Genomic DNA, 22,928 nt, shown 5'->3' with positions numbered 1-22,928 from the left:
GACTGCCTCCCGCACCACTGGTCAGAGCTGAGGAAGAGAGTGAGGGCACTGAGACAGAGGAAGGGGCTGCTCAGCCCGGGAGAGGCGGGCTCGGATACAGATCTTCAGCAGTCTATAAAAATACAGTCCGTGGTTTTTAAATGGCATTGTAGTTTTTGACGAGCAAAAGTTCTATTTCTCTAACGATGCGTCCGCCGCTGGAAAAACACAGAAGAGTTCAACTCTCAGAAAAGAAGATGGCAGACGGCTCTCAACCACCCCTCCTCGTGTGTCTTCAGAAACCACGTGCAGGCAGTGTCGTGTTCTAATACCAGCCGGCTGTGCCAGGAAGATGAACCCCCCAGATCCTGGGGGTGTGCCCTAGACGCGGCAGAGGCACCTGCAGGCGGGACAAAGGCGAGGACACGGAGACAGGGAGTGTCCTGCTGCAACAGGTGGGCCCCGCGTCACACACCGCGTTTCCCAGCTGCGGAGGGGCAGAGAGGGGCCAACCGCTGGCTTGGAGGACGGGGGACGGGGGACGAGGACGGGCCACCCGCCCAGGGTGCGGCAGGCCTGGAGGCTGGGGCAGACAGGAAGCGATTCGCCCCTGGGGCCTCCGGGAGGAGCCAGCCCCGTGACAGTCTGACCGCAGCCCCATGAGCCCACACTGGGCTTGTGACCTCTAGACCGTGAGAGAACGAGCCTCCGGCGTGAGCCTGCAGGCGTGTGCTCACCGGTCACCGCAGCCACAGGACACTCGCACGACACGCCGGCCTCTCCTCGGCCGTCTCCTTCCAAGGAGCTGGCCTCCCACTTCCAAGGGCTGACCCAACAACGACGACGGCTCCTCTCCCACCATAATCATGAGCCATTTGTACCAACGAGTGTTCGAAAGAAGGGTTTGAAAAAACCAGAGAAAACCAAAGACCCCGTAGCATTCACGTTTTCTCTTCCCGGGACTTACCCTCCACCAGATTGCTCACGGTCAGAGAGAGGACCCGGTCCTGCTGAGCTCCGTACCTCCACCCCCCACGTGGCAGGGGTGGCCCCCACTCCCCCCCCCTCTAACTGGTGGAGTCACGCGAACAGGTGTGTGGCTCAGGGGAGGGCTCGCACAGGGGCGGCAACTCGGCCTCACGACAGCTAGACCAGAACGGGGAAAAGACGAAAAGCACTTGGTGGTAAGTTCTCAAAGCCGCACAGACATTTACGGTGTCCTCGGTGCCCTTCGGTGGGGGGAGAAGGCGGGAGGAGGGGCCGGAGCGGGGGACCCGTGCAGCGAAGCCACCCCCACTTAGCATGGTTTTGCTGCACCCCGGACTGAACTTAAAAACCACACGACGTTTTGAAACCCGGGAGCTAAAGCACGAGGTAACGTAGTCACCACTGCGCGATACAAAAGATCCCTGAATACGCCGGTTTAGGGTCAGATCGCCAACTATGTTTTCATGAAAGCCGCGCAGTCGTGGGGCCGTTTCCAGGCGAGGCTCCGTCTGACTCTGGCTCTGAAAGCGAGCCACCACCCCTACGATGGAGGGCAGGTTACGGTTTCCAGAGGGCAAAATGTTCCCTGTCAGCACTGCCAACGAGGTGACTTTTCACACGAGCCACACGACTGAGTAAATCGTAAGAACTGGAAAGTCAGAAACCGCGGCATCGAACGTGCTTCATTATGGTATCGAAGGAGGCACATCCCCAGCCTGGCTGGCGAGTGAAAGGAAAGACAGGAAAACGTTTCCACCTGAGACTTCATTCCAAACACCACACCTCCTCAACGTGCCCGCACTGGTGGCTCTTGACGGCGAGTCGGGAATGAGGCCAAGTCAACGCGCCCAGGACTGGTGGGAAAGGCCTTCCGGGCACTTAGCGCCCTGCCCTTGCTCACCGCGGGGACCTCAAAGCCAAGGGCTGGGGACGTGGCCGGAAGGGGGCGCCGCGCTGCCCCAGGAGAAAGGGAGGCAGCAAGAGCCCCGCAGGGGGACAACTTCTCTGGGGACCACAGGGGACGGAAAGGCTGCTGGGGGGCTGCGTCAGGAGCCGGGCTGGCTGCGGAGGAAGCCGTGCGGGGAGGCTCCACCGAGACCCGGATCACAGAGCATCTTCCAGGCCGGCTTCACGCACGCCGACCTCCAGCAGCCCCGGGGAAGGCGCCCCCGGGACCCGGGCCACCGCCCCGGCCTGGCCTTGCTCACCGGCTTCCCTTGCAGCTACACTCGGCTCCTCCAAGGGCACGTCCCCCACCACGGGCTGACCTCCACACACGTCGGCACCCCGGCCGGGGCTCTGCCACGGGCAGAGAGACGTCGCCACACAGAAGCGATCTGCGACGCTTTTCAGGTAGTCCTCAAAATTTGGAAAAGCTCTCTTAAGGGGAGGTTGAGGGAGAAAACACACAGGGAGGAAGGAGCGGGCAAGAGAGTGCTCTGCCCGTGGGGAGCTCCCTCCCAAGCCCAGCCAGCCGGGCCTCTCAGGGCTTCCTTGTCACACCGCAGTCCGGCAGACGTGGGGGCCTCGTCTCACCCGGGGCCACAAAACAGCATCCACGACCTGGACCTACGCGGCAGAGTCTGTTCTCGCCCTGAAGGGAGGACGAAGGAGGAGAAGGTCTAGAAGGTCTGACCGGAGGATGGCCAAGTTACAGATCACCAGTTTCCCAGCCATCGGAACATGTTTATTAAGAGCAGGTTCGAAAGAACCTCCGCGAGCTTGCGCACAGAGGGCACGTCACGACCACTGACTGGCCGGCACCCCTGTGGTGTGAGGAGGGAAACCCACCGACCGACAAGTGTATCAGTCTACCCTTCACCTAGTGCCGTTTGACAATCAAAGAATGAGCCACACTAACCGAGCAGGGCTTGGGACAGGAGCCCTCCTTTCTAGGCCACAGTCAGGGCAGAGAAAGGTGTCAGTGACCAGCGCAAGGCAGGCCGGGACCAGGGCATACAGAGAGGCACAGAGACAGCGGTTAAGAGGAGAGGGCCCGGCAGGTGGCGCCCCACAGGGCCTCGGGGAGGCTCTCAGCCGGGGCCACTCACAAGGAGGCCAGGGGGCAGGGGACGGTCCGCTCTGTCACGTGCCCCCGCCGCAGCTGTGATTTACTAGGATGACACACTTCACGTGAAGCGGGTGAAAATGAAAACACTACAGAAATCAATCACACAAGAATCTCATTTGCCTGCTATGGTCTGAGAGCAGCTCAAAGCTCCAGCAGCCGCCTGAAACACACAGCAGGCGGAGACACGATGTGTACATTTGGACCTGCTTTCAAACTGGTGAGGAATAAAGCCTAGTTACGTCAAATCGAAAACACAGAGCAGCAAAAATGAGGTCACGTGCCATGTCGCACGGATCGCGGTGGCGCCCCACCACGAACCCACCGCAAGGGCGCAGCCCATCCTTGCCCTGTTGGGGGGCGAGAGCCCAGCACCGCCGCCTCCCTCCTGCCCTCGAATGAGCGGGACGTCTCCGATGGTGAGCTCCCGGCTCCTTCCCACCCATTTGATGTTTGTGGCCTTTTCCAACAGGCTCGGGAATGTAGAAAAATCTAACAGGAATGCAGCGGGCTCCGAGGCCAGCAGCCAGAAGCATCCCTCCAGGCTTCCTGCGGCTGACCTGGGAGCGCCCCGCGGCCACCCTGCGGAGCACGCACGCACCTGCCGCCTTCCCAGCCTCACGGACGGGGCTTCCCTGCACAGTAGTGAGACAGGCCCGTCACTGTCAGACGAGGGACCATTAATGGCATAGGGGATGCGTCTGAAGCAGCCTACGGAGGGACTCCTGGATCCAAGAGCACCGGATTTTGGAGGGCACCCATCCGGTTTCCCTCTATATGGTGCCAACTGTGAGACATTTAATGCCCAAATGAAATAATACAAAACAGCTACAAACCTAAAATAAACTCAAGAAGTCCAAGGACTTTTCAGTAATGTTTAGATACAAAATTCCAAATCCAAGCCGGAATGTGCTCAGATGAAACAAAACAAAACCTAAGATCCACTTCGGACTAATTAAGTGTGTGTGGCCAGGAACAAAGATGAGGCCAGGAAATCCAAAGGTGTCTTGGAACACAAGGTCGCTTACTTGTTTTTGTCATTCATTTTGGCATCCGACTCATTAAGGAAACAGACTCAAGGAGAGCAGTCTTTTCAAATCTAAACGTGAAGGCAAGAAGTAGCTTCCCGGTGACAGGAAAACAAGGAGCTGAGAACCAGGTCCGTCAGCCTGTCCCAGGGATGTCCCCAAGCACCACTGGCCAGGAGGTCCGCCAGCCCCACATCTTTCTCATACGTATGCACAGCAAACGCCAGAAACAAATGATCATTCTTAAGCCTTTAAACCCCTGACGGGAACACTCCTCTGTTTCCCAGGCTCCATTTTGAGTGCTTTCGTGAACCGAGTCGCCGTGACTAGACGGTCAGAAATGAGCACCAACAGAAGGGAGTCACAGGCAGACGCAGAACACCGCTCCTCCGGGGTCACTCCTCAGACCTGCAGAGAAAACTCCTCGGAGGCCTGCGGGTCAGAGGGCCCCAGGGGCCGCCGTCCGGACCCCGCTCACATAAGGACCCTAGGCGGCAGGCAGCAACAAAGAGTCTCTGCCGCCTGCTCTGCGGCTTGTTCCAGCATCGGAGCCCAAACCTCCAACGCAATCTGGGGAGAAAGCAAAGCAAAACCCGAAGAAACACAGTAAAGCAGAGACACTCGGTACACGTCCCCCGTCACTCCAGATAGGACAGCATTCCTGGGAACAAATCTTAACCACGTGTCTTACAACCTCCTAGTAGACTGGGGCGGGGTGGGGGGTGGGGAGTGTAATGATTCAAAGCCAAGTCCAAAGACCTCCAGATTTCCCCGTGGGGCCCAGGCCCCTGGCTTCTAGAAGGGGCGCACGGGGTGGACGGGGAACAGGCGACACAGAAGACAGTTCCGTGTATCTCATGACTCGTCCACTCGGCGCAGCGACGGTCACACCCACTCGGGAAAGGGAGGGGTGCCTGGGGGCACCCGGCCTGCCAACCGGCACACTCTGCGACCGTGACGAGCTGAGGCGGCAGCCCACGGCCACGCACGATGCTTCTGCTCCCGCTCCCGTGGCTCTGGTCACTTCGCGAATTTAGAAACTCACTTCACGGAACAAGCAGAGTTCTCGCTGTGCTCACCGTGTGGCCAAAGAAAGAACTAGAAGGAGCGATGCCACCTTCCTACTGGGCTCAATTCTGTGGGAAGCGTCCATGAGCGTCTGTGTCTCAGGGGAGCTGCAAATGCCGACTAACACCTGCCAGCTCCGGGGAAGCCAGAGACGGCACAGGGAGGGTGCGGCCCGCAGGCCCTGGAGGGAGACGGAGACCCGGACGGGTGCCCGTCACAGGCGCACGTGCGTCCGCAGGGAGACGCGAACAGTCTGTCCGGAGGAGACACACGCACAAGCTGCCCGCTAACGCGCGCGTGCGCGTGCCTCACACCGGGTGCCGTGGCCCCCATCGGCACGGCGTTTTCATTCTGCGCAAAGCAAGGTTCAGAAACGGATCTCTCTGCTGAGCCAGGGTTAGCGCACACCAAGCAGAGAACGTCTAGGGACGGACGCCTCGCCCCGTCCGGGACCAGGCCCAGAGGCGGCGGCCCCGACCCCACAGCCCAGTCCCGAAGCACACCCTGGCTTCCGGCACCGGGAGGCACGTGCAAAACGGCCCCCGCCACACGCCCCCGCGTGTTCCCCAAAGGACGGCCACGCGCACACGGCGGGCAGGCTCAGGCCGCTCCCCAAGGCCCCGCCGCACCAGCACGTCACCGCACGCCGGCACCTCTTAGCGGCTTGCTCCGTGGCCCGGACCTCGGGTCGCTACACACCTCGAGGGCACGTGGGTCCGAGAAGGGACGCGGCGGGTCCATCTGTGTCCCCCAAAAGGAACGTCCACATCCTGAGCTCCAGTACCTGTAAGGGGGACCTGTAAACGTGGAGGCACCTGGGCGGCTTGGTCGGTTAGGTGTCTGACTTCAGCTTGGGTCACGATCTCAGGTTCGTGGGATCGAGCCCCACACGTGGCCCTGATGGCGTGCTGATAGAGTGGAGCCCGCTTGGGATGCTCTCCTCCTCTCTCTCTCTGCCCCTCCCCTGCGCACGCTCTCTCTCAAAATAAATAAACTTCAAAAAGTGAGTAAATAAAACGTGGACCCAGAATCCGGGAGGATGAGATTAAGCTACGAGCAGAAGTCACATGGGAGTCGGGCGGGCCCCAATCCAAAAGTACCCATCCTCCTAAGAAGAGAGACATTTGGACCACGTGGGAAGACGGGTGCCACGTGACCACAGACGAGGCGGTGGAGGGACGTGGCCGCAGCCCAGGGATGCCCGGAACCCCCAGGAGCGGCAGGCAAGATGCCCCCCCAAGCTTCCAGAAGGAACGCAGCCCCGATGAATAGTAGACCTCAGGCCTCCCGACTGCGAGAGAGCACACTGCTGCCTAAACCACGCAGCGAGGGGCACTGATTGTGGGGTGGTAGCTCGGGAACAGACTCCCGACCTTCAGACCCTCGGCTGGATCACAGTAACCCCATGCCCGGGGCCGGCCGGTCAAGCCTCCGATTGACGGAGCTCAGGCTCCCTCCTTCCAGAGAAAGTGCCGATGGCTCTTCTCTCGTCCCCCACCCTTGCCGGGCGCTCGCAAGCAGGGCCTCCAGGTGGCTCGGGGGGCAGCCTTCTCCCCGGCCCTCCCACAGGGCCAAGCCACGGGCTTCTCCCCACTGGCAGGGCCGGGTGCCCCCGAGCGAGCAGACAGGCACGGGGGTCCGGGCGGGCCACAAACACGGCCGGCGCACGGGAGATGCCACTGGCCGAGGCACACGGGCAAGGCGACGGCAGGGCCGGGCTGCTGACAGGACCAGCTGGACGCCGGCGGGACTCTGAAGCTGCTCGCGTTGCTTCACGGCAATCGTGAGAAACCCGGCAAAATCAAGACAAAACAAGCGATGGTCTCTTAAACAGTCAAGTTCCAATTTTCCATTAAGAACCGGCCCGTTCCGGACCTAGCTCTCATTACCCTGTTAGCCTGCAGAAGAGGCACCTCCCCCCACGTGCTGAGGGCATGCTCCTCCCGGAACCGGCACAGGGCGAACACCGGACCCTGCTCCCCCCTGGGCCTGAGCCCTCCCCCAGGATACCGGAGAGGGAGACACAGAAACAGAAGCGGCTTCCAGGCCCCAAGCCGTCGGCACCGAGCCCGACGCGGGGCTCAGACTCACGCACCGTGAGATGGTGACCCGAGCCGAAGTCGGACGCTCCACCGACTGAGCCCCCCGGGCGCCCCAACGAAGGCCTGTTTTTAAGGAGCCAAGGTTTCCCCTCCTACTTCAGCGAACCGCCCACTAACCGGCCCCTCTCAGAACCTCGTCGAGACCCCTGCACGCCACGGGCACACCCGGTGTCCAGCAGCCGGCGGCCCGCGTCCGGCCGTGTGGCCCAGGCGGTCCGCGTGTCACTCTACCGGCGCCACTCCCGGGGAGCGGCTGCCTCCGCGGACAGGCAGCGGCAGCCATCACGGGGGGCATGGGCCCGCGCCCTGACCGCTACCTTTCCACAGGCTTCCGCTGCAAACTCAGCCGCACACACGCGTCTTCGCTCCTCTCCAGCTAGAGCGCCCAACTCAGGGCTCAGGCCAACTTGACGGCGGGCACGGGACCGTCCCTGACGCCGAGTGTCGTGTACGCCTCGTGACGCAGAAACGGGGAGGGAGAACCGCTGGTGAGAACAACTGCACGCGCTCAGAGGCACAGAATTAAAACTCAGTCTGGGTCGCCGTCCAAGCTTTTTGTTTTACTTTGGGAGTCAACACGAGATAATGGCCTGGATTTTGAAAGTAAGGGGCCGTGTCTGTTGGCACGAGAAAATAATTCCTCCATCGCTTTTCCACCTCCTTAAGGTATGCTGTGCACGGAGCAGCCATCAGCTCAGTAGGCTCATCTCCCTGCCTCCCTCTGCTCGCGCACGCGCACGCGCGAGCCTGACGGTCTCGGACGTTACACCCGCTCTCCCACCCGAACCCCGTGGCGTGTTGCCCCTCTCATCTTCCAACTACAGACGATCCTCAGAGGACAGAGAAGAGACCGGTGGCGTTTCACGAAGTGTTTCCAGGTGTTCCCCTTTTCACCTGTGTGAGAGGAAACCGGGAACCCCTCTGGCCGCTCAGAACAGGGTGGAGACCACGCTGACTCTGTGATGTTACCGGGTCAGAAGCTGACCTCTGCCCTTGAACTGTGCAAAGCGTTAACGCCGGCATTCGCACCGGCCCTGCCACGGACCGTCGCAAGTTTCTAACCCTAATCCTCACGGAGCCCAGAGCGGAGCCTCCTGCATCTGCAGACGCGGCCCGCGCGGTCCCGCGTGCCCGGCCCCTCTGCCAGCGGGACGACTGCACATCACGGGCTCCTGACGCGGGAGAAAAGGACCCGCGTTCTCACTGTCCCTCAGGTACCCAAGATGAGCGAGCGAGTGAGACAACGTAGGATTCTGTTAAGTGATTCAGCTCACCATTGAAGCAGCAGCTTGAATTTGTTAACCAGGCTCCGTGGTCGGAATGGATCTAGGATTTCTAGAGCAAAGACCCCTCGTGAACACACAATGGATTGAACACTCAGCGGTTCGCTCTCAAAGTGGGTTAAAAACAAATGGGAAGTTCTACTGTGCTTGAAAACTTTCTCTTCTGGGGACGCACGGGTGGCTCAGTCAGTTGGGCATCTGACTTCGGCTCAGGTCAGGATCTCGCGGTCAGCAGGTTCGAACCCCGCGTCGGGCTCTGTGCTGACGGCTCAGAGCCGGAAGCCTGCTTCTGATTCTGTGTCTCCCTCTCTCTCTGTTCCTCCCCTGCTTGTGCTCTGTCTCTCTCTCTCTCTCTCTAAAATAAAGATAAAAATTATTTAAAAAAAAACCAAAAAACAAAAAAACTTTCTCTTCTGTAGTAATCTCGTCATTTGACGGGTCAGGGCTCAGCGTGACTCCAGGCGGGCTCTTGACCCTTACCCATCAAGACTCGGCACGTGGCATGCCGCTCGCTGTCACAACGGCCGGGGGGTGAGTCCTCGATGGCCCTGCTTCCTCCCTGCTCAGCGTCCCACAGGACGACCACGTGCTCCCGAGGCCTCCAGACCCTGAAGACCGACAGCACGCCGACGGCGGCCTTCCCACCCGACTTCCCGAGAACGTTCTCCACTGACCAAGCTCTCTCCTTCCACAGGGAGGCTGGGGGCACAGGCTCGGGTTTCACGCAAGGGGGCCTGTCAGAGCACCGGAGTTTGCGCGAGGCAAGTGCCGGGTTTGGTCAGAAGGGGAACGGAATGTCCTAACGGGTGTCCCTCTTTCATTCCCAACCTCTTTGATGAGGAAGGAGGGAAACTTCTGTCCAATGACAGGGGTATCAACGGCCATCTTGCTTCCAGAGTCTCACCTTCCACCCAACTCGCCGCTAGCAGAAATTCAGAAATTCCGTTCCTAGGGCTGCGGTGGTGACTTGGCTTCCTCTCGGCCGTCCCACTAGAACGGCTCCTGGAACGAGAGTCTCGGGCCTAAAGAACCCTTCACGTGCTCCCCGGCTGCTCTGCGTCATTAGCCGAACCGCCCGGTACACGGGCACCGGCCGTGGGCTCCGGCTGCCCACCCGGTCACGTGAACGTGCCACCCGTGACACAGCAGGCCCGCAAGCGCGAAACAGAGACGTCAAAAAGATGGTGAGAGAAAAGCGTAAAGAAATCACCACACCTCCCTCATGCACAAAAATTTCCACAAGTTGGATGCCACCAAGGAGAACTTTGCAATGACTCAGCAGTCACAACTTTTCAGCCTACTGAGCTGTAAGCATTAGATAAGTATTCTCCCATACGTTTCCAGGCTATTACTCACGATGAAAATCATCGGTGAATATATGTTCCCTTTCTAAACAGCTTAAAAATGTTTGGAAATGCCTTCCATTCGCACATCTTACAATTAACTAAGAGCTAATTTGGAATAATTATTACTGAATTCATCAATAAATAATCATTAAGAACGGATAACATAATACCGTACTAAGTGCTGCAAAGAATAGAAATGAATAAAATCTGTCGATCTGATGGTATTAAAACTATCTGATTCAACCTCTTAAACATATGTGAAACTGACTGTAAGGCCTGCCCTTGATTTGAAGACCCCTCCCTTGACTGGTCACAAAACTCTGATGCGAGATCACCCAAAGGGGCTCAGGGAGGACCGTGAGGACTCCACCAGCACACGGTGTGGCCACACGGTTGGAAGCGCTTTGCGTGTTATAAAGCTCCTTCGGCCTCAACTTCTCTGAGCCCCTCAAAGACGACAACGCTTCGGCTTCATAAAAGACTGTAAAACTACATTTAAATAATCACTTCATCCAACCTCTCGGGAAACGTGGTTAATATCCTTCCCACCCAAACCACCGCCCGGCGTGAGACCGACCTGTCTGCGACAGTCAGAGGACACACGACGGGCCTAAAGCGACAGCCAGCGTCACCGACGCATCGTCCCCAAGTCTGAAACGACTGTCCGTGCTGCTCACAAGAGACCGAGACCCTCCAGGACGAGCTCTCGGGTGCCCTGTGCCCACTTGCACCCATGTTGCTTCGTAAGACAAGCCTCTGCCGGGGACCCGAAGGACTCCTGCGGAACTGGAGCCAGCAGCAGGGAACCCCGGGGCCCCACCCCGCTGCCCCGTCCAGGCCAGCCGCCTCACACAGGGTGACAGACCCACAGCCTCTCGTGGCCAGCCGGCCAGGAGACAGGAGAGGCGTGCTTGTTTCTGTGACTTTTCTAGGATGTTTTTGGAACTAATCAACACCAAACTCGCCGCTTCTGGCCTTTACGGCTTCAATTATATTTTCCACCATTTCTAGTTAGGGAAGGCTTTCCCGTGAGGGATTAATTCCGTGAGCTACATAGGTTCTCCAAGATTTCTGTGTGTGTTTGGCACGCAAGGCAGAAACACATGTTCTTGAACGGAACGTTTTTATTAGAAGTGAAGCGACACAGCGTGTGCCCTGTCCGTGAGGTTGGGACTGTTCTCCCCGGCGTGGCACGCCAGCAAAAGCGGACCGCGGCCTCCCGAAACACAACATTCTGCTACTGCTACACGGGAAAGCATCACACGCACACCTACTGCGCGCACACCTTCTGCACACACACACCTACTGGCACACACACACCTACTATGTATACACCTGCACACCTACTGTGTGCCCACCTTCACACACATCTGCTATGCACCTTTTGCACACACACCTGCACCTACCCCAAATACAATCAACACATACACACTTCTCCTCACCCACTCCACAAAAAGTTATGCCACGTAAAATGTTGAATACTTCCCATCTCTTCTCCAGCGGGGTTGAGAAGGCCTCGTCTCGCAGAAAAAATTCTGAAGGCTACGGAAATTTACTTCTCAAGTATAAGGAGGAATACACACGCCAACAAAGCCAAGAGAGGTGCAGAGTTTGAAGAGCGTCCGCCTGCCGCTGGATGTCGGTAAAGTTACGTCACAAATACGCAGTGAGAGGAGCCCAGGCTACTGACGCGCTTCACTTTCGTATAAAGGAAGTGTGTGTGTGGTGTGTTCGTCATCGCAGAGAACACAGAATTCTCCAGGTGTGCAAGGGAACTGAGGCCGGTCAGCTTATACACGTCTATAAACGCTTTCACGCGCATCTGAGGACGTTAACTACAACTATTAGAAAAACAAAACCCGGTATCCCGACACGCAGTTGACATGGCGCTAACCCGTTCTGTGATGCGTGGTCTAAGCAACGTGACCAAAGGCCAAGCCTTTAAAGACTCCCCACGTGGCTGAAGATCTCCCACGTGTAGAGACGTAACTGACCCAGGTCTGAATGTCTCAGCACATAGGATATTGCCTAGCAACAGACTTTTGGGTCCAAAGGGAGTATTTCAATCTTCCTAAATCCGAACCTGCTGGATCCGAATCCTAAGCTGTACGTGCAGCTTGCCTCAGGAAGCGACACCGCGCAGCTCCACAGCTCTGCCCTGCGCCCAAGCGCCCACCCAACGCACACATAACCAGGAACGGCCCCCGTGCGTCTGCCCCTTACTTTCCACATATGTTTCCACAGCTCAAATCGTCTCGGCCCCAACAGAAGTTCGAAGAGCTGTCGCTTCAGCAGGGCCAGAAAGGGCAGAGAGGGCACAGCAGAGGGCACAGATGAGAACACAGCTCAAGAAAATCAACAATCGCACGAGAGCGCGTGGAGGTGGAGGGGACGGGAGTCGTGTCGCCCTGGTGGTGCTCACGGTGTTCTAGAGAACGGGGCCAGGATGGGGCTCCAGGAGCCACGAGAGCCACCCCTGGCCCCCCTCCCTGCACAGTGCAGGAGGGGCCGGGGTCTCCTACCCTGTGTGTGAGGCACGCGTTACCACTCACCCAGCTCCTGAGAGCAATCTCATCCCCTCACTAGGCATGCCGCGAGAGAGGCTCTGATACAGGAGAAAACACGCGTCCAGCTCCAGAAAGGGTGCCTGAGTCACTGCAGGCAGACGGCTCGCTCCTTATGGCGCTCTGGATGGCAAGGCACGGCCAGCTTTCTAAAGGTGATCTGCATACGATGGGGAACCTTGCTATGGTACATTCAAGGTCAAAGTGACCACTAACTTCTGGTTCTTGGTTGTGTGTTGGTCTTTAATAGCAACTTAGTATTAACTATAAGCAACGAGGCACCAGTGCCCTCTCAGGAATGGGTGCCTGTCCTTGGGTGCTGAAGAACCCAGTAAGCAGAGAGGAGCCACAGACGTGGCGCTCCAAGAAGAATCTGAGATCAGCGAGCAGTGGTGGCCAATTACCCACAAACACGCTCCTTCTCCGGCATTATTTCTAGTCACATGAATACATGTTTAGGCCTTTGCTTTGTCTTAAACTCCCAAAGAAACAAGATGAGTAGAATAAAAAAAAATGTCTCAGAAACAAACATAAAGTTAAAAGCTATTATTTTTTTAGGGTTGCTGGGTGGCTGTCGGTTAAGCATCAGACTTCAGGTCAGTCTCACAGCTCGTGGGTTTGAGCCCCATGTCGGGCTCTATGTTGACAGCTCAGAGCCTGGAGCCTGCTTCAGATTCTGTGTCTCTCCCTCTCTCTGCCCCCTCTCTGCTTGCACTCTCTCTCAAAAAAAATTTTTTTATGTTTATTTTTGACAGAGGGAGACAGAACATGAGTGGGGGAGGGGCAGAGAGAGGGAGACACAGAATCCAAAGCAGGCTCCAGGCTCTGAGCTGTCAGCACAGAGCCCGACATGGGGCTCGAACTCACAGACTATGAGATCATGACCCGAGCCGAAGTCGGACGCTCAACCGACTGAGTCACCCAGGCAACTCCCCCAAAAATTTCTTTAATCTAAATTTTTTTTAATGCAGAGAAAAAAATTTAAGACTATCTCAACAGCTGAATAACTGTTTCACAACGTATAATTACAAAAATGCACTCAACTTTTATCATCAGCCAAGCTGCCCCAACAAAGCACACCTTCACAAATCACACAAACTTTCTCAGTGTGGATTTACGCCACACGAGTGGGCTTCTGTCTGCCCGAGGTCACGACACTGGTGTTGACAGACTAACCCCCAACCCATCAGCCTAAATAGGCAGGGTCATTTCTGGGGGCGGCAGCGTGTTGCGTGATTCACCCCATAAACGTCTCCATAGAAACATTCAGGTGCTCATAACTCAGTGCTGCCCCCGCAGCCCACACTTCCCACAGGCCTACTGTGCACGTGGGCAGGGTCCCTCCCTGTTACAACATGGGCCCCGCCTTTAAGGGGCCCAGAGTCCAGCCACACTGGGCACGGAATGGATGCCGAGAGACGCCGCGACCCTCTTTGCAGGCGACCTCACAGCTTATCCTTCCCAGCCCACGATCACGGCAAAGACGTTCCACACCACCTGCCGAGGAAAGCAGGGTCAATGGCCTCAGTCCTCAAACGCTGATGACTTCTCCTCTCGGAACCCTGCCAGCATGCCGTGGGGCCCGAGCCGCCAGCCAGGGGCCAGGCCAGCTCCGGCCCCAGGAGCACACCCTCAATAGGGCGCCCTCCTCAGACTCCAGGACCCCAGGGATGCTACCTGGGTGCAGAACCCAGCGAAGCCAGAGTCACGAAGGTAACGACCAGCCGTGGTCGTCAGCCCCGAGGTCTGAGGCCGTTTGTTGTAGAGCAAGAGGTGACTGAATCAAGAGTGACGGTTCAACGCCTCGCACGGGGACGTCCTGCTGCCTACGCTTCTACTCTCGGGTTTTCGGCACCCACACCCAGCGTCAAATAGTTTAAAATACAATAGATGCACACATGCACGCAGTCACCCAGACGTATGGATTTCTGCTTATTTGTACTTTCAGGCAACTGAATCACGACTCACTCCTGACTGGTTCTAATTCTGGCAGATTTAGACCAAGACTCTCCTGTAACTGCCGTGCCAATGCCAGTTAAAGTCTGCGATTTGTAGGAATACAAGCACCTGCCTGTCCAACCATCATCCGCACTTCCATGACCAAGGGAGATGAACCACTGATTCTGTTCCACTGGCAACTTAAAATTCTCAAGCAATCGTCACCAAGTACATGTCTCAAAAGCGGTACGTATACTAACTGAAAAGCACCCTGCCTACATTTAACTGCCTTTATCCCAGTTGACTCTGCCTTAATTATCCGAGGAAACCCAAGAGACAAGATTAACATCCTTGTTAACGTAACCAAAATGCTTGGCGGGCAAGGGACCCCATTGCTCTCCTAAAGAATGTTCTCAATTTGAGCAGAATTACAATATGCTCTAATTGAAACAACACATTTCCTATGCCTGATGTAATCTAACCTCCCAAGAAAACAATTAACTTCAGAGAAGTTAAGAGAGGAAAATAAAGCATTTTCGGTTTAGCAACATAATGAGTCACAGGCGATGTCCAGTCTTGGTATGAAGTCACATGGCGGGAAGCTTGACGACTCGAGTGAGCGAGCGACCTCAGAGCACGCCCACCTCTGCTACGGCACCCAAGCCGGCCGGCCTCCCACTCCGACTGCGCCCAACACCCACAGCAGAGGGGGGGTCCGCCACGCGGGCTCCTATTCCTACAACACCACCATCTGTCCTGCTTGCCACGGGCATTCATACCTGACACTTTCAAATCACGACTCGTTTTGCAGAAACAAATCCGACACTGACAACATTTTCAGAACAAACGCCCTGTCTTCGGCCGCTTCTTCCCTGCACTACTCAAACTGAACCTCTCTGCACGGAGTCTGTATTCCCACGTCTAATTCTACAACCGCACTGCAATCTCTGAAACTGGGTACAGTTTTTTAGTTGTCCTTCCAACTGATTGGAAGAGCTGGAAAATTACCGTGAGTTGACCCAGGCTTCAATCACATAAAATCAATCAGAACCAGAGCACGTACCTCCTGCTACCTAAACCCTGAGCACCCAAATATTCCCGACAAAGACTCGGCAACGGTTTTATCCGACATTCACCATTCAAATTTAAAAACGGTTGGAACAAATTCAGAGCCAAGTGTTTGTGATGTGTGTGATTTCTGAGGTGGGGGCGAGCCACGATCACATCTGGGCCCGGCCACAGGTACCGCCCGTCAGCCCCCCTCAAGTCCCAGGTTCCCTTCTGCTAGCATCTGGGGGCACTACTCACTGGGGTCAAAGTCAGACGGCATCTTTACACTTATTTAAAACCTGTACATAGTCCTAGCCATATAAAGAGAAAGCAGAATTCACCCTCAACGCTTCGGTCTATTACTGTGAAGGGCACAAGACACCAGCATTAAGTTCACGAGGCACCACATACTCAGGACGCTGGTGCCCGAAAGCTGTGAACCGAGCGGAAGTCCTCTGTGGACGTAACACAGATCTGAGAGTGTTTTATCTGGGAAGGTGGGAGTCTGGGACGGGCTGGAAGGCGCCTTCACTGTTCCCGCTTGGGATCTCAGACCAGAAAGCCCCACGCACTGGAGTCTTCCGTCCAGGACAAGCTCAGGAAGAGCCGGGACCTGAACCGTGAACGTGTCTCGCTAGGGCCAAACTCTGACTCGCAGCCGCAGGGGGCTTATCGTGGGGCTCTGACGACGGGTGACAGGACAGAGGGCGCACACCACAGCTTCTACCAGGCTCCACAACGCACAGACGACGTCCCCGCACAGAACCGGGTCTGCCTGTCCCGCAGGCGAGGTGGCGTGAGGGCACGGCCGGACGGAGCAACCCCAGGCAGGCTCCGGGTGTCCTCACCACCCCTCCTCCAACAGGAACTTGGCCTGTTTTTCACCCCCCCCCCCCCCACCCCACGTACTTGAAAAAGCTCTCCCAGCAGACGACAGGTAATCAAGCACCTTCTTGAGCTCCCCTATCGAGCTTAGGGTCCCCGGAATCCAAGGTTGAACACCGACCTGTCGTACTTCATGGGGACTGTTTATGGCAGGCCCCACTTGTGAGGCTCGCATTCAACCCTGAAAAGTTTCAAGTCCACATCTACGAGGCAACTTGGGACGTCTGCCTCAAAGTCAGAAAGCCAAACACCACTCTTGGCCACAGGCTCCTCTGCTTCCCGGAAGGTCTGCTCACGGGAAGGGCAGCGGTGTGGAAAGGGAACGTCCCTTCTCAAGATCAGCGTCGTCCTCCTGAGTCCCGAGCCCGCACGGCCTCGCCCTGCCCCAGACAAGAGCCGGCATCACGAGGAGCGGGACAAAACAGGCTGACACAGCTCTGGAGGTAACGAGGCTCCTGGACGATGAAATGCAGACAGCCATGCGACAAAAGTCTGGAATTTACTGTCTGTGCCAGGACAAGTTACGGCGAAAGGACAGACACCGAGGCACGATCTTCTTAGAATTTAAGAGTGACTCCTAAAACGTTTTCAACCGCATCATTCTTAACTAATGCACAAAACCGGGCCAAACTCGAATCCTGTGTTACTCGTCTGAAAGTATTTTTTTAAATGTCTCGCCAAGGTGAAAACGTCCACACAACGTTACAAGCCCCTCCCACGCATGGAGGGGCAAGGCCGACAAAGCGGGAGTTCGGCCCGAGCCGGACACCATGCCGTGGCCGCTGTGACCGGCCTACGTGCTCCAGGGCCGTCTCGTTAACGCCTGCCGGGCTCAGCTTCCTGGGGCAGGGACAGAAGCAAGGCTCGCCGACGCTCGTAAAAAAGGCTGCCTTGACCGAGAGGTTCACTCTACAAGGGACTCAGCTGCTAAAGACGGGCCTGGGGGTTTTCTCGGCCACTTCCTCCCCAGCTCCTGTGTCGGCAGCACCGTGGTCTCCACCTGGGATTTTCGGTCACCCCCTCACCTGCTACTTGCCGAGGGTTCCCTGACAGGACCAAACCCCGTGCGGCATTTCCGTAACAATTTTTATTCGTTTTGAACAGCTAAATTTCTAAGTTAAATTGCTTTTCGCTGATCAGGTTCAGCTACTCTTTCTTTAAAAGGCTCATTCATGGCATTAATATTAACAAGAAACAGAGTATCTCCTAATTAATGCTTAAGTACACAGCTTTCCGAATAATGTCTCTCTCTTTCTCTCTCTCATGTACACACGACAAAACTGACAAAACGACAGGCTGTTCTCTGCCAGAACTGCCCTCTTCTCCTAGACAGCGCCACAGGGCCGACCCCGGGGTGGGGGGTGCCCCACAACCACCAGTTTTCTCCGACCAAGAGCAAGTAGGAGATTCGGGCACATTACGTCCAGAAGGAGCCGCGGGACAGAGGCCCCCTGTCGCTGGCAGAGGCCGGCCTGACCCCCGCAGCCGCTCTCAGCAGGGCCTTCCGGCACAGACCAGCTGCGACTGCCCCTCCAGGACAGGGCTGCCCCTCTCCCAGACCCCGCCCTGCTTCCTCGGCAGGAGGAGCTCTTCCACGCCCCTCCCCGGGAGCCCCCAGTCGCGCGTGAGCAGCAAAAGGCCTAGAGACCCAGCGACAGGGGCAGCCAGGTGACACGGCACTGGAGGTGGAGGCTCCTGGACGATGAAAGGCAACTCCCGACTCCTTCGGGAAGATTTCATTTTAACGCTCAAGTACCAAGAGTATCCCAATTTTCCTGATGTACATGAGGTGGCTTCAGAAGTATGCTGAAAAAGAGTTTGGAGTTCAAGTGTTCATAATCGTTTTTCTTAAGCTTAACTGAGACTCTAAAAAAAAAAAAGCATAAGCTTTCTATGCACTGCTTTATCTAATTATCTTTTATCAAAACATGAAAAGAAAGATGTGTTAACGTTCACAACGTAAACGCTACGTAATCGTAAATGTTTTAAAAATTACTTAATGACAACATCTTAGAACTTTAGATCTTAGAACTTAGCACTCAGAACATCTTAGCTCTTAAAGTGACATCAGTGGTCATCGATTCTGGTCCTGTTCAAACTGCGGTCACAAAGTCGAGTTAACGTGTCCCATCACAACCAATCTTCAAAAAAGATTAAAAAAAAAAAAAAAAAAAACAGAAAGAACAGGACAGAATAAAAAGCGTGAAAGCAATCAGCACGCAGTGAGGCCACTATCATTTTGCGAGCCCGCTCCGACCGTGCGTGCGCACGAGGGAGAGGGCGAGAGCCACGGTGCAGAACCACGTTCTCACCGTGGACACGGGCGCGTGGCCCGCGGGCCGGCATCTGCTCCACCACGTGCCCTGGCCGTCCACCCGCCGCAGTGAGCGAGGAAGGACGGGCCCGACGAGCGGGAAGGACCCGGAGCGGAGGCCCAGCGCGGGTGGGCACGACCACCGCAACAAGGGCGCCTCCCCGAGGCGGCCCGGGTCCGCCTGCATAAGCACGTCTCTCCGTGAAAAAGCTCCCAGGACCTGAGAGAGGCCATCGTTTCTCTTTTAGAACGCGTCCCAATCGTCTCCTCCACCCCACCGCAGACGGCAACCCTAGGGCTCTTAATCCTTGAGAACTGTTTTCCCTTTTCAGAATCTTCTGAAAATCCACACGGAATTAAAACTCCTCCCGTCATACCCACCGCTAACTCGGGAAACCGAAATCCCTTAAGCACGGGATCACTTCACGTGACTCACACTTTTATCCGTGCTTCGTCCACACATCCAGCTGGCGTCCTGTGAATCGCTACGGGGCAGGACTGGCTCCGGCCTCCTCCTGAGAATTCCACATTTCTCTGCTCCCGATCTGATCTGCTACACGAGGCCCACCCTCTCAAACAAATCCCACGGTTCCGAGTACCACGCGGGCACTCCCGGCGCTTCCCCGTTCCAAGTTCACGGCTCTCCGTTCCCCCAGCAGGAGAGGTTAGCCCCGAAGCGCTCACTGAGCCGGGAACAGTACAAGAAGTCACCTGCACCCCCACGGGCCCTGTGCTCAGACTGGGGACGACACACATCAGCACGGCAGGAACCGGCCCCACCAAGTGCCTCTCTGAACACCAGGGAGCACCGGAAACAGGGCCACAAGAGCCGAGGCTCCTCCATTGCGCTCCCAGAAGGCGCCCTCGCCCGGAGCCCGTGACCAGAATTAACGACTGCATTTTAATTTCAACCCCAACGAACCTGGCCATCTAGCTTCCCCCCAAAATAGATCAGGAAGGATTAGGAAGTGGTCTTTGCACGTAGCCAGGAACAGCCGGGAAGAGAACAGGAAACGTGAACATGCCACCTGGCCCGGGGCCGCCTGGAACCTGCTCTCGGCCGTGACCGTCCCCCGGAATGCGGCTTCCAACTAAACCTGTGGTTCTCCGCCGGGCTGCAAGTCAGCTGTCCTTCCTCTGACCCTTCTCCCCCACACTTGGGGGACGACACAAGCACCCTAAGCCCGTGTCTCTAAAGCGCCAGGCGCACTCTCACGTGACCCCGCAGCCACATGAGGGCTGAAGCCCAGGGGGCCCCACACAGGATGGGACTGGGATCTCGCCCCGTGTAGCCCGACGAGCACAGACGGGGCGGGGGCGGCACTGGCAGACCCGCAGCCCGGGGCGGGGCCGTGCGAACGCAGGGCAGCCGACCCGACAGGCCACGACAAAGGTGCCAGCCCTCGCTCTGGACGTGGCCTCTCGGGCCCACCGGCGGCAGCAAAGCACAGCACACGTGTCCCTCCGTCCCGTCCACGAAACCAAGGACAACCACGGCCCCACAGGAGCAGGATGGGGAGGGGCTCGGCGGTCCCGGTCGGGAAGCAAGTGGAACGAGAGGGCCGGGCGGCATGGGCTCTGGCCCCTGACTGACTCTCGGCTGCTCTGGAAAGATCTGGGGCGTTGCTGCATAATGATTCCCAGTGACAGACAGAACTACCGAGTAAGAAGCGAACACGAAGCTAATGAGACCGGCGGTGGGTCTGTGAACTCCAAAACAACAAGAACACGTGACTTTCTTCGGGGGGCTTCTGGAATTGAGGGAGGCTCTTCTCTCTGCAGAGCAGAGATGGCCTTTCAACACCTCTGCTGCCTACAACCGGAACCGGTCTGGTGCGGTCGATCTTCAGTAAACCAAACGCCAACGCCCACGCCAGGCCGGGAAAAGGCCCCATTGCGCGGAAACTGGGGAGGCCACGTCTGGAGGGGAAGGAGCCACCGCGCCCCGGCACTGTCCTCCTGCGGGCGGGGAAGGCCGGTGCACAGAGACAGAGCCGACGGGCCGTGGGGGCGAGGGCGGGAGAGTGAACCACGGGCGCTCCCGCCTGCGACACGGCCACACTTCTAGGTCACCCTGTCAGCGACCTCAAGGGGAGCGGAGGCTTCTTCTGCGTCTTGTGAAACATCATTCATTCTCTGTTCGAGTTTTGGGGGAAGTTAAAAAACGAAGCGGTCACAAGCAGGGTAACTCAGTACGAACAAGAACCGGCCAAATGATAAAATAACAAAAAGGAATTTCCACACACGGAAAACGAGAAAGGAGCAGCTGGCGGGTTTGAAAGAAAAAGGCAGCTCTGCACGAACGCACACGGCTCACCTCGCCCCTCGCGTGAACACACACGCTGCGTACTTCAATCAGAGAGCAGAGTCTCCTTCAGAAAAGAACAAAGGTGACGGACCCTGAAACTCCTCCGGCCGCCACCAGTGCTGCCCCTGCCTGCCCCCGAGGTGTGTGTGTGCAATCGGAGGCCCACGACCACGACGGACAGTGAGAATCGGGCCAGGTGGGAAGGCAGCATGAGATTCCACAGGCAAACAGAACCGGATGGTTCACAGACCACTATGTGTGACACGGACGGCGATCAGGTTGGCAGCTGTGGGGACGTGGCAGGGCGCTGGCGAAGAAGCAGGGAGCTAAGATGCAGGGAGGGCGCCCGACGGTCGTACGCAGGGGAAGAACGGCTGCTCGCGGAGGACAGGCCCGGGCGCGACGGCCGACTCCGGTGAGGCAGCACTCGGTAACTGTGCACAGAACTCTCCGGTCTGCGGACTCTTCCGAGAGGGGCTCTTCTGACGGCCACCACAGAGGCCCTTCCTGAGCCGAAAGCAGCACCTGCCGTCTCGTCCACAGAGGCTGGGCTCTCTGCTCTCACGGGGTGTCGGGGACGTGCGCTCTACAATCATACACACCGGCACGGTACTCACGCGATACAAAAACCTGATTATTTCTCAAAAATCCCGAGTGGAATCCTGCTCAGGAATAGAGACGGGAACGAGGAGGATGTCAAATGTAACATACTTTCTTTTCTCACGAATTCTAAAGTTCAGCAACGTTTTCATTAGGATGAAATTTCACTCCCAGTATAAACACAGACCACGAAGTGGTCAAAACCAGAGATAAACCACACATGACGACCCGTCCTCTCCCACCCAGACAGGACATCTCGTGCCCGACCGAGAGAAACACGCGGCACAAACCTGCTGAGAACCGACCCGTACGGGCCCGACCGGCGACCTTACCCCCGAGACACGGCTCAGAGGCGACAACTGGGGACCGTTCGGTAACCCTGCACTGCTTCGGCTTTTTGGCGCTTCAAGACTCTGAGGAAAACCTCACGCGCAGGTTTCAAGACGAAACCGAAAACCGAGGCGCTCCGATCTAAACGAGTGACTGAACTTAAGGTCTGCGCACTTCTCCCCAGGCGTTCGGAGGGTTTCAGATGAAACCCGGGGGGTGCCGCCGTCCTCCCGCTTCTGATTCCAGGGACACACGTCCTCGTGCCCCACGCACGGCAGACACCGGGCCGTCGCCAGTGACAACGGGAACGCACACAGGTGCTTCGGAAGGGGAGAACACGGCTGGTTTCGAGAACAGCAAGTACCATCTCGACACGAATCGAGCTCGAGGTTTGTGGCTCGTAAGTCACGTTTCAAAGAAAAGGAAGATTCTTCAGACTCTCTCCCGTAATTATTCAAAGGCTATAAAGGTCTCTTCAATACAAATTCTTCAAAAGGACGTGAAAACATCCATCCCCAAATCCACCAGGAATTTAGACTCGATCTAGAAAGCAAATCACACCCTCAAACCCTCACAGCAGGAGCACTCTCCTTCGTAAAGACAATTTGTATCAGGTGCTCAGTGAGTGACCGTGCAGTTACGCTTTCGTCAGAGATACTTGGGAAGGTGGTGACTGGCGTTTGGCAGTAACACACAAGAACAAAACCGAGCTCGTTCTAACACACAGCGACTGCACGAACCCAGCATCCGCAACATTCGTGGAAATTAACAACGATAAACAGCCGGTGAGGTTCCATCTACGAACAGCTACATGAAATCCCACAAAGAACCAAATGCAGCCCAGAGCCCCACTGCCACGGGTGCACATCCTTCAGGACGTCTGCGGCCAGCAAGGGTAAAGCCGGCACTTCCCCAAAGTTAACGCTGCACCACCCTCTCACTCCCGGGCCGGCCCCGCGGCAGCGCGAGGTCTGGTGACCCGCACGGCAAGCGGGCAGTAAGTGACGGCAGATGCACACTCACCTGCCCGTCCTGTCCCACGTGGTGGATCTGGAGATTGCCCTGCAGAATGGGTGGA

At 56.9% G+C, this 22,928-nt stretch overlaps 1 protein-coding gene across 5 annotated transcripts in view; it reads right to left on the bottom strand.

Moving 5' to 3' along the window:
* LOC102955899 (BTG3 associated nuclear protein) overlaps window positions 1-22,928 on the bottom strand; it is a 112,229-nt gene that overhangs the window by 5,708 nt on the left and 83,593 nt on the right. For all 5 annotated transcript variants that reach the window (XM_042969765.1, XM_042969762.1, XM_042969763.1 and 2 more), the window contains one exon: window positions 22,874-22,912. In XM_042969765.1, coding sequence (XP_042825699.1) covers window positions 22,874-22,912 — 39 coding nt within the window. The remainder of the gene's footprint in view (window positions 1-22,873; window positions 22,913-22,928) is intronic.

This window comes from Panthera tigris, chromosome E2 (assembly GCF_018350195.1).
Source record: "Panthera tigris isolate Pti1 chromosome E2, P.tigris_Pti1_mat1.1, whole genome shotgun sequence".
Taxonomy (NCBI): domain Eukaryota; kingdom Metazoa; phylum Chordata; class Mammalia; order Carnivora; family Felidae; genus Panthera; species Panthera tigris.
The sequence above is the reverse complement of the archived record's forward strand: the minus strand, read 5'-3'. Positions and strand labels throughout refer to the sequence as shown.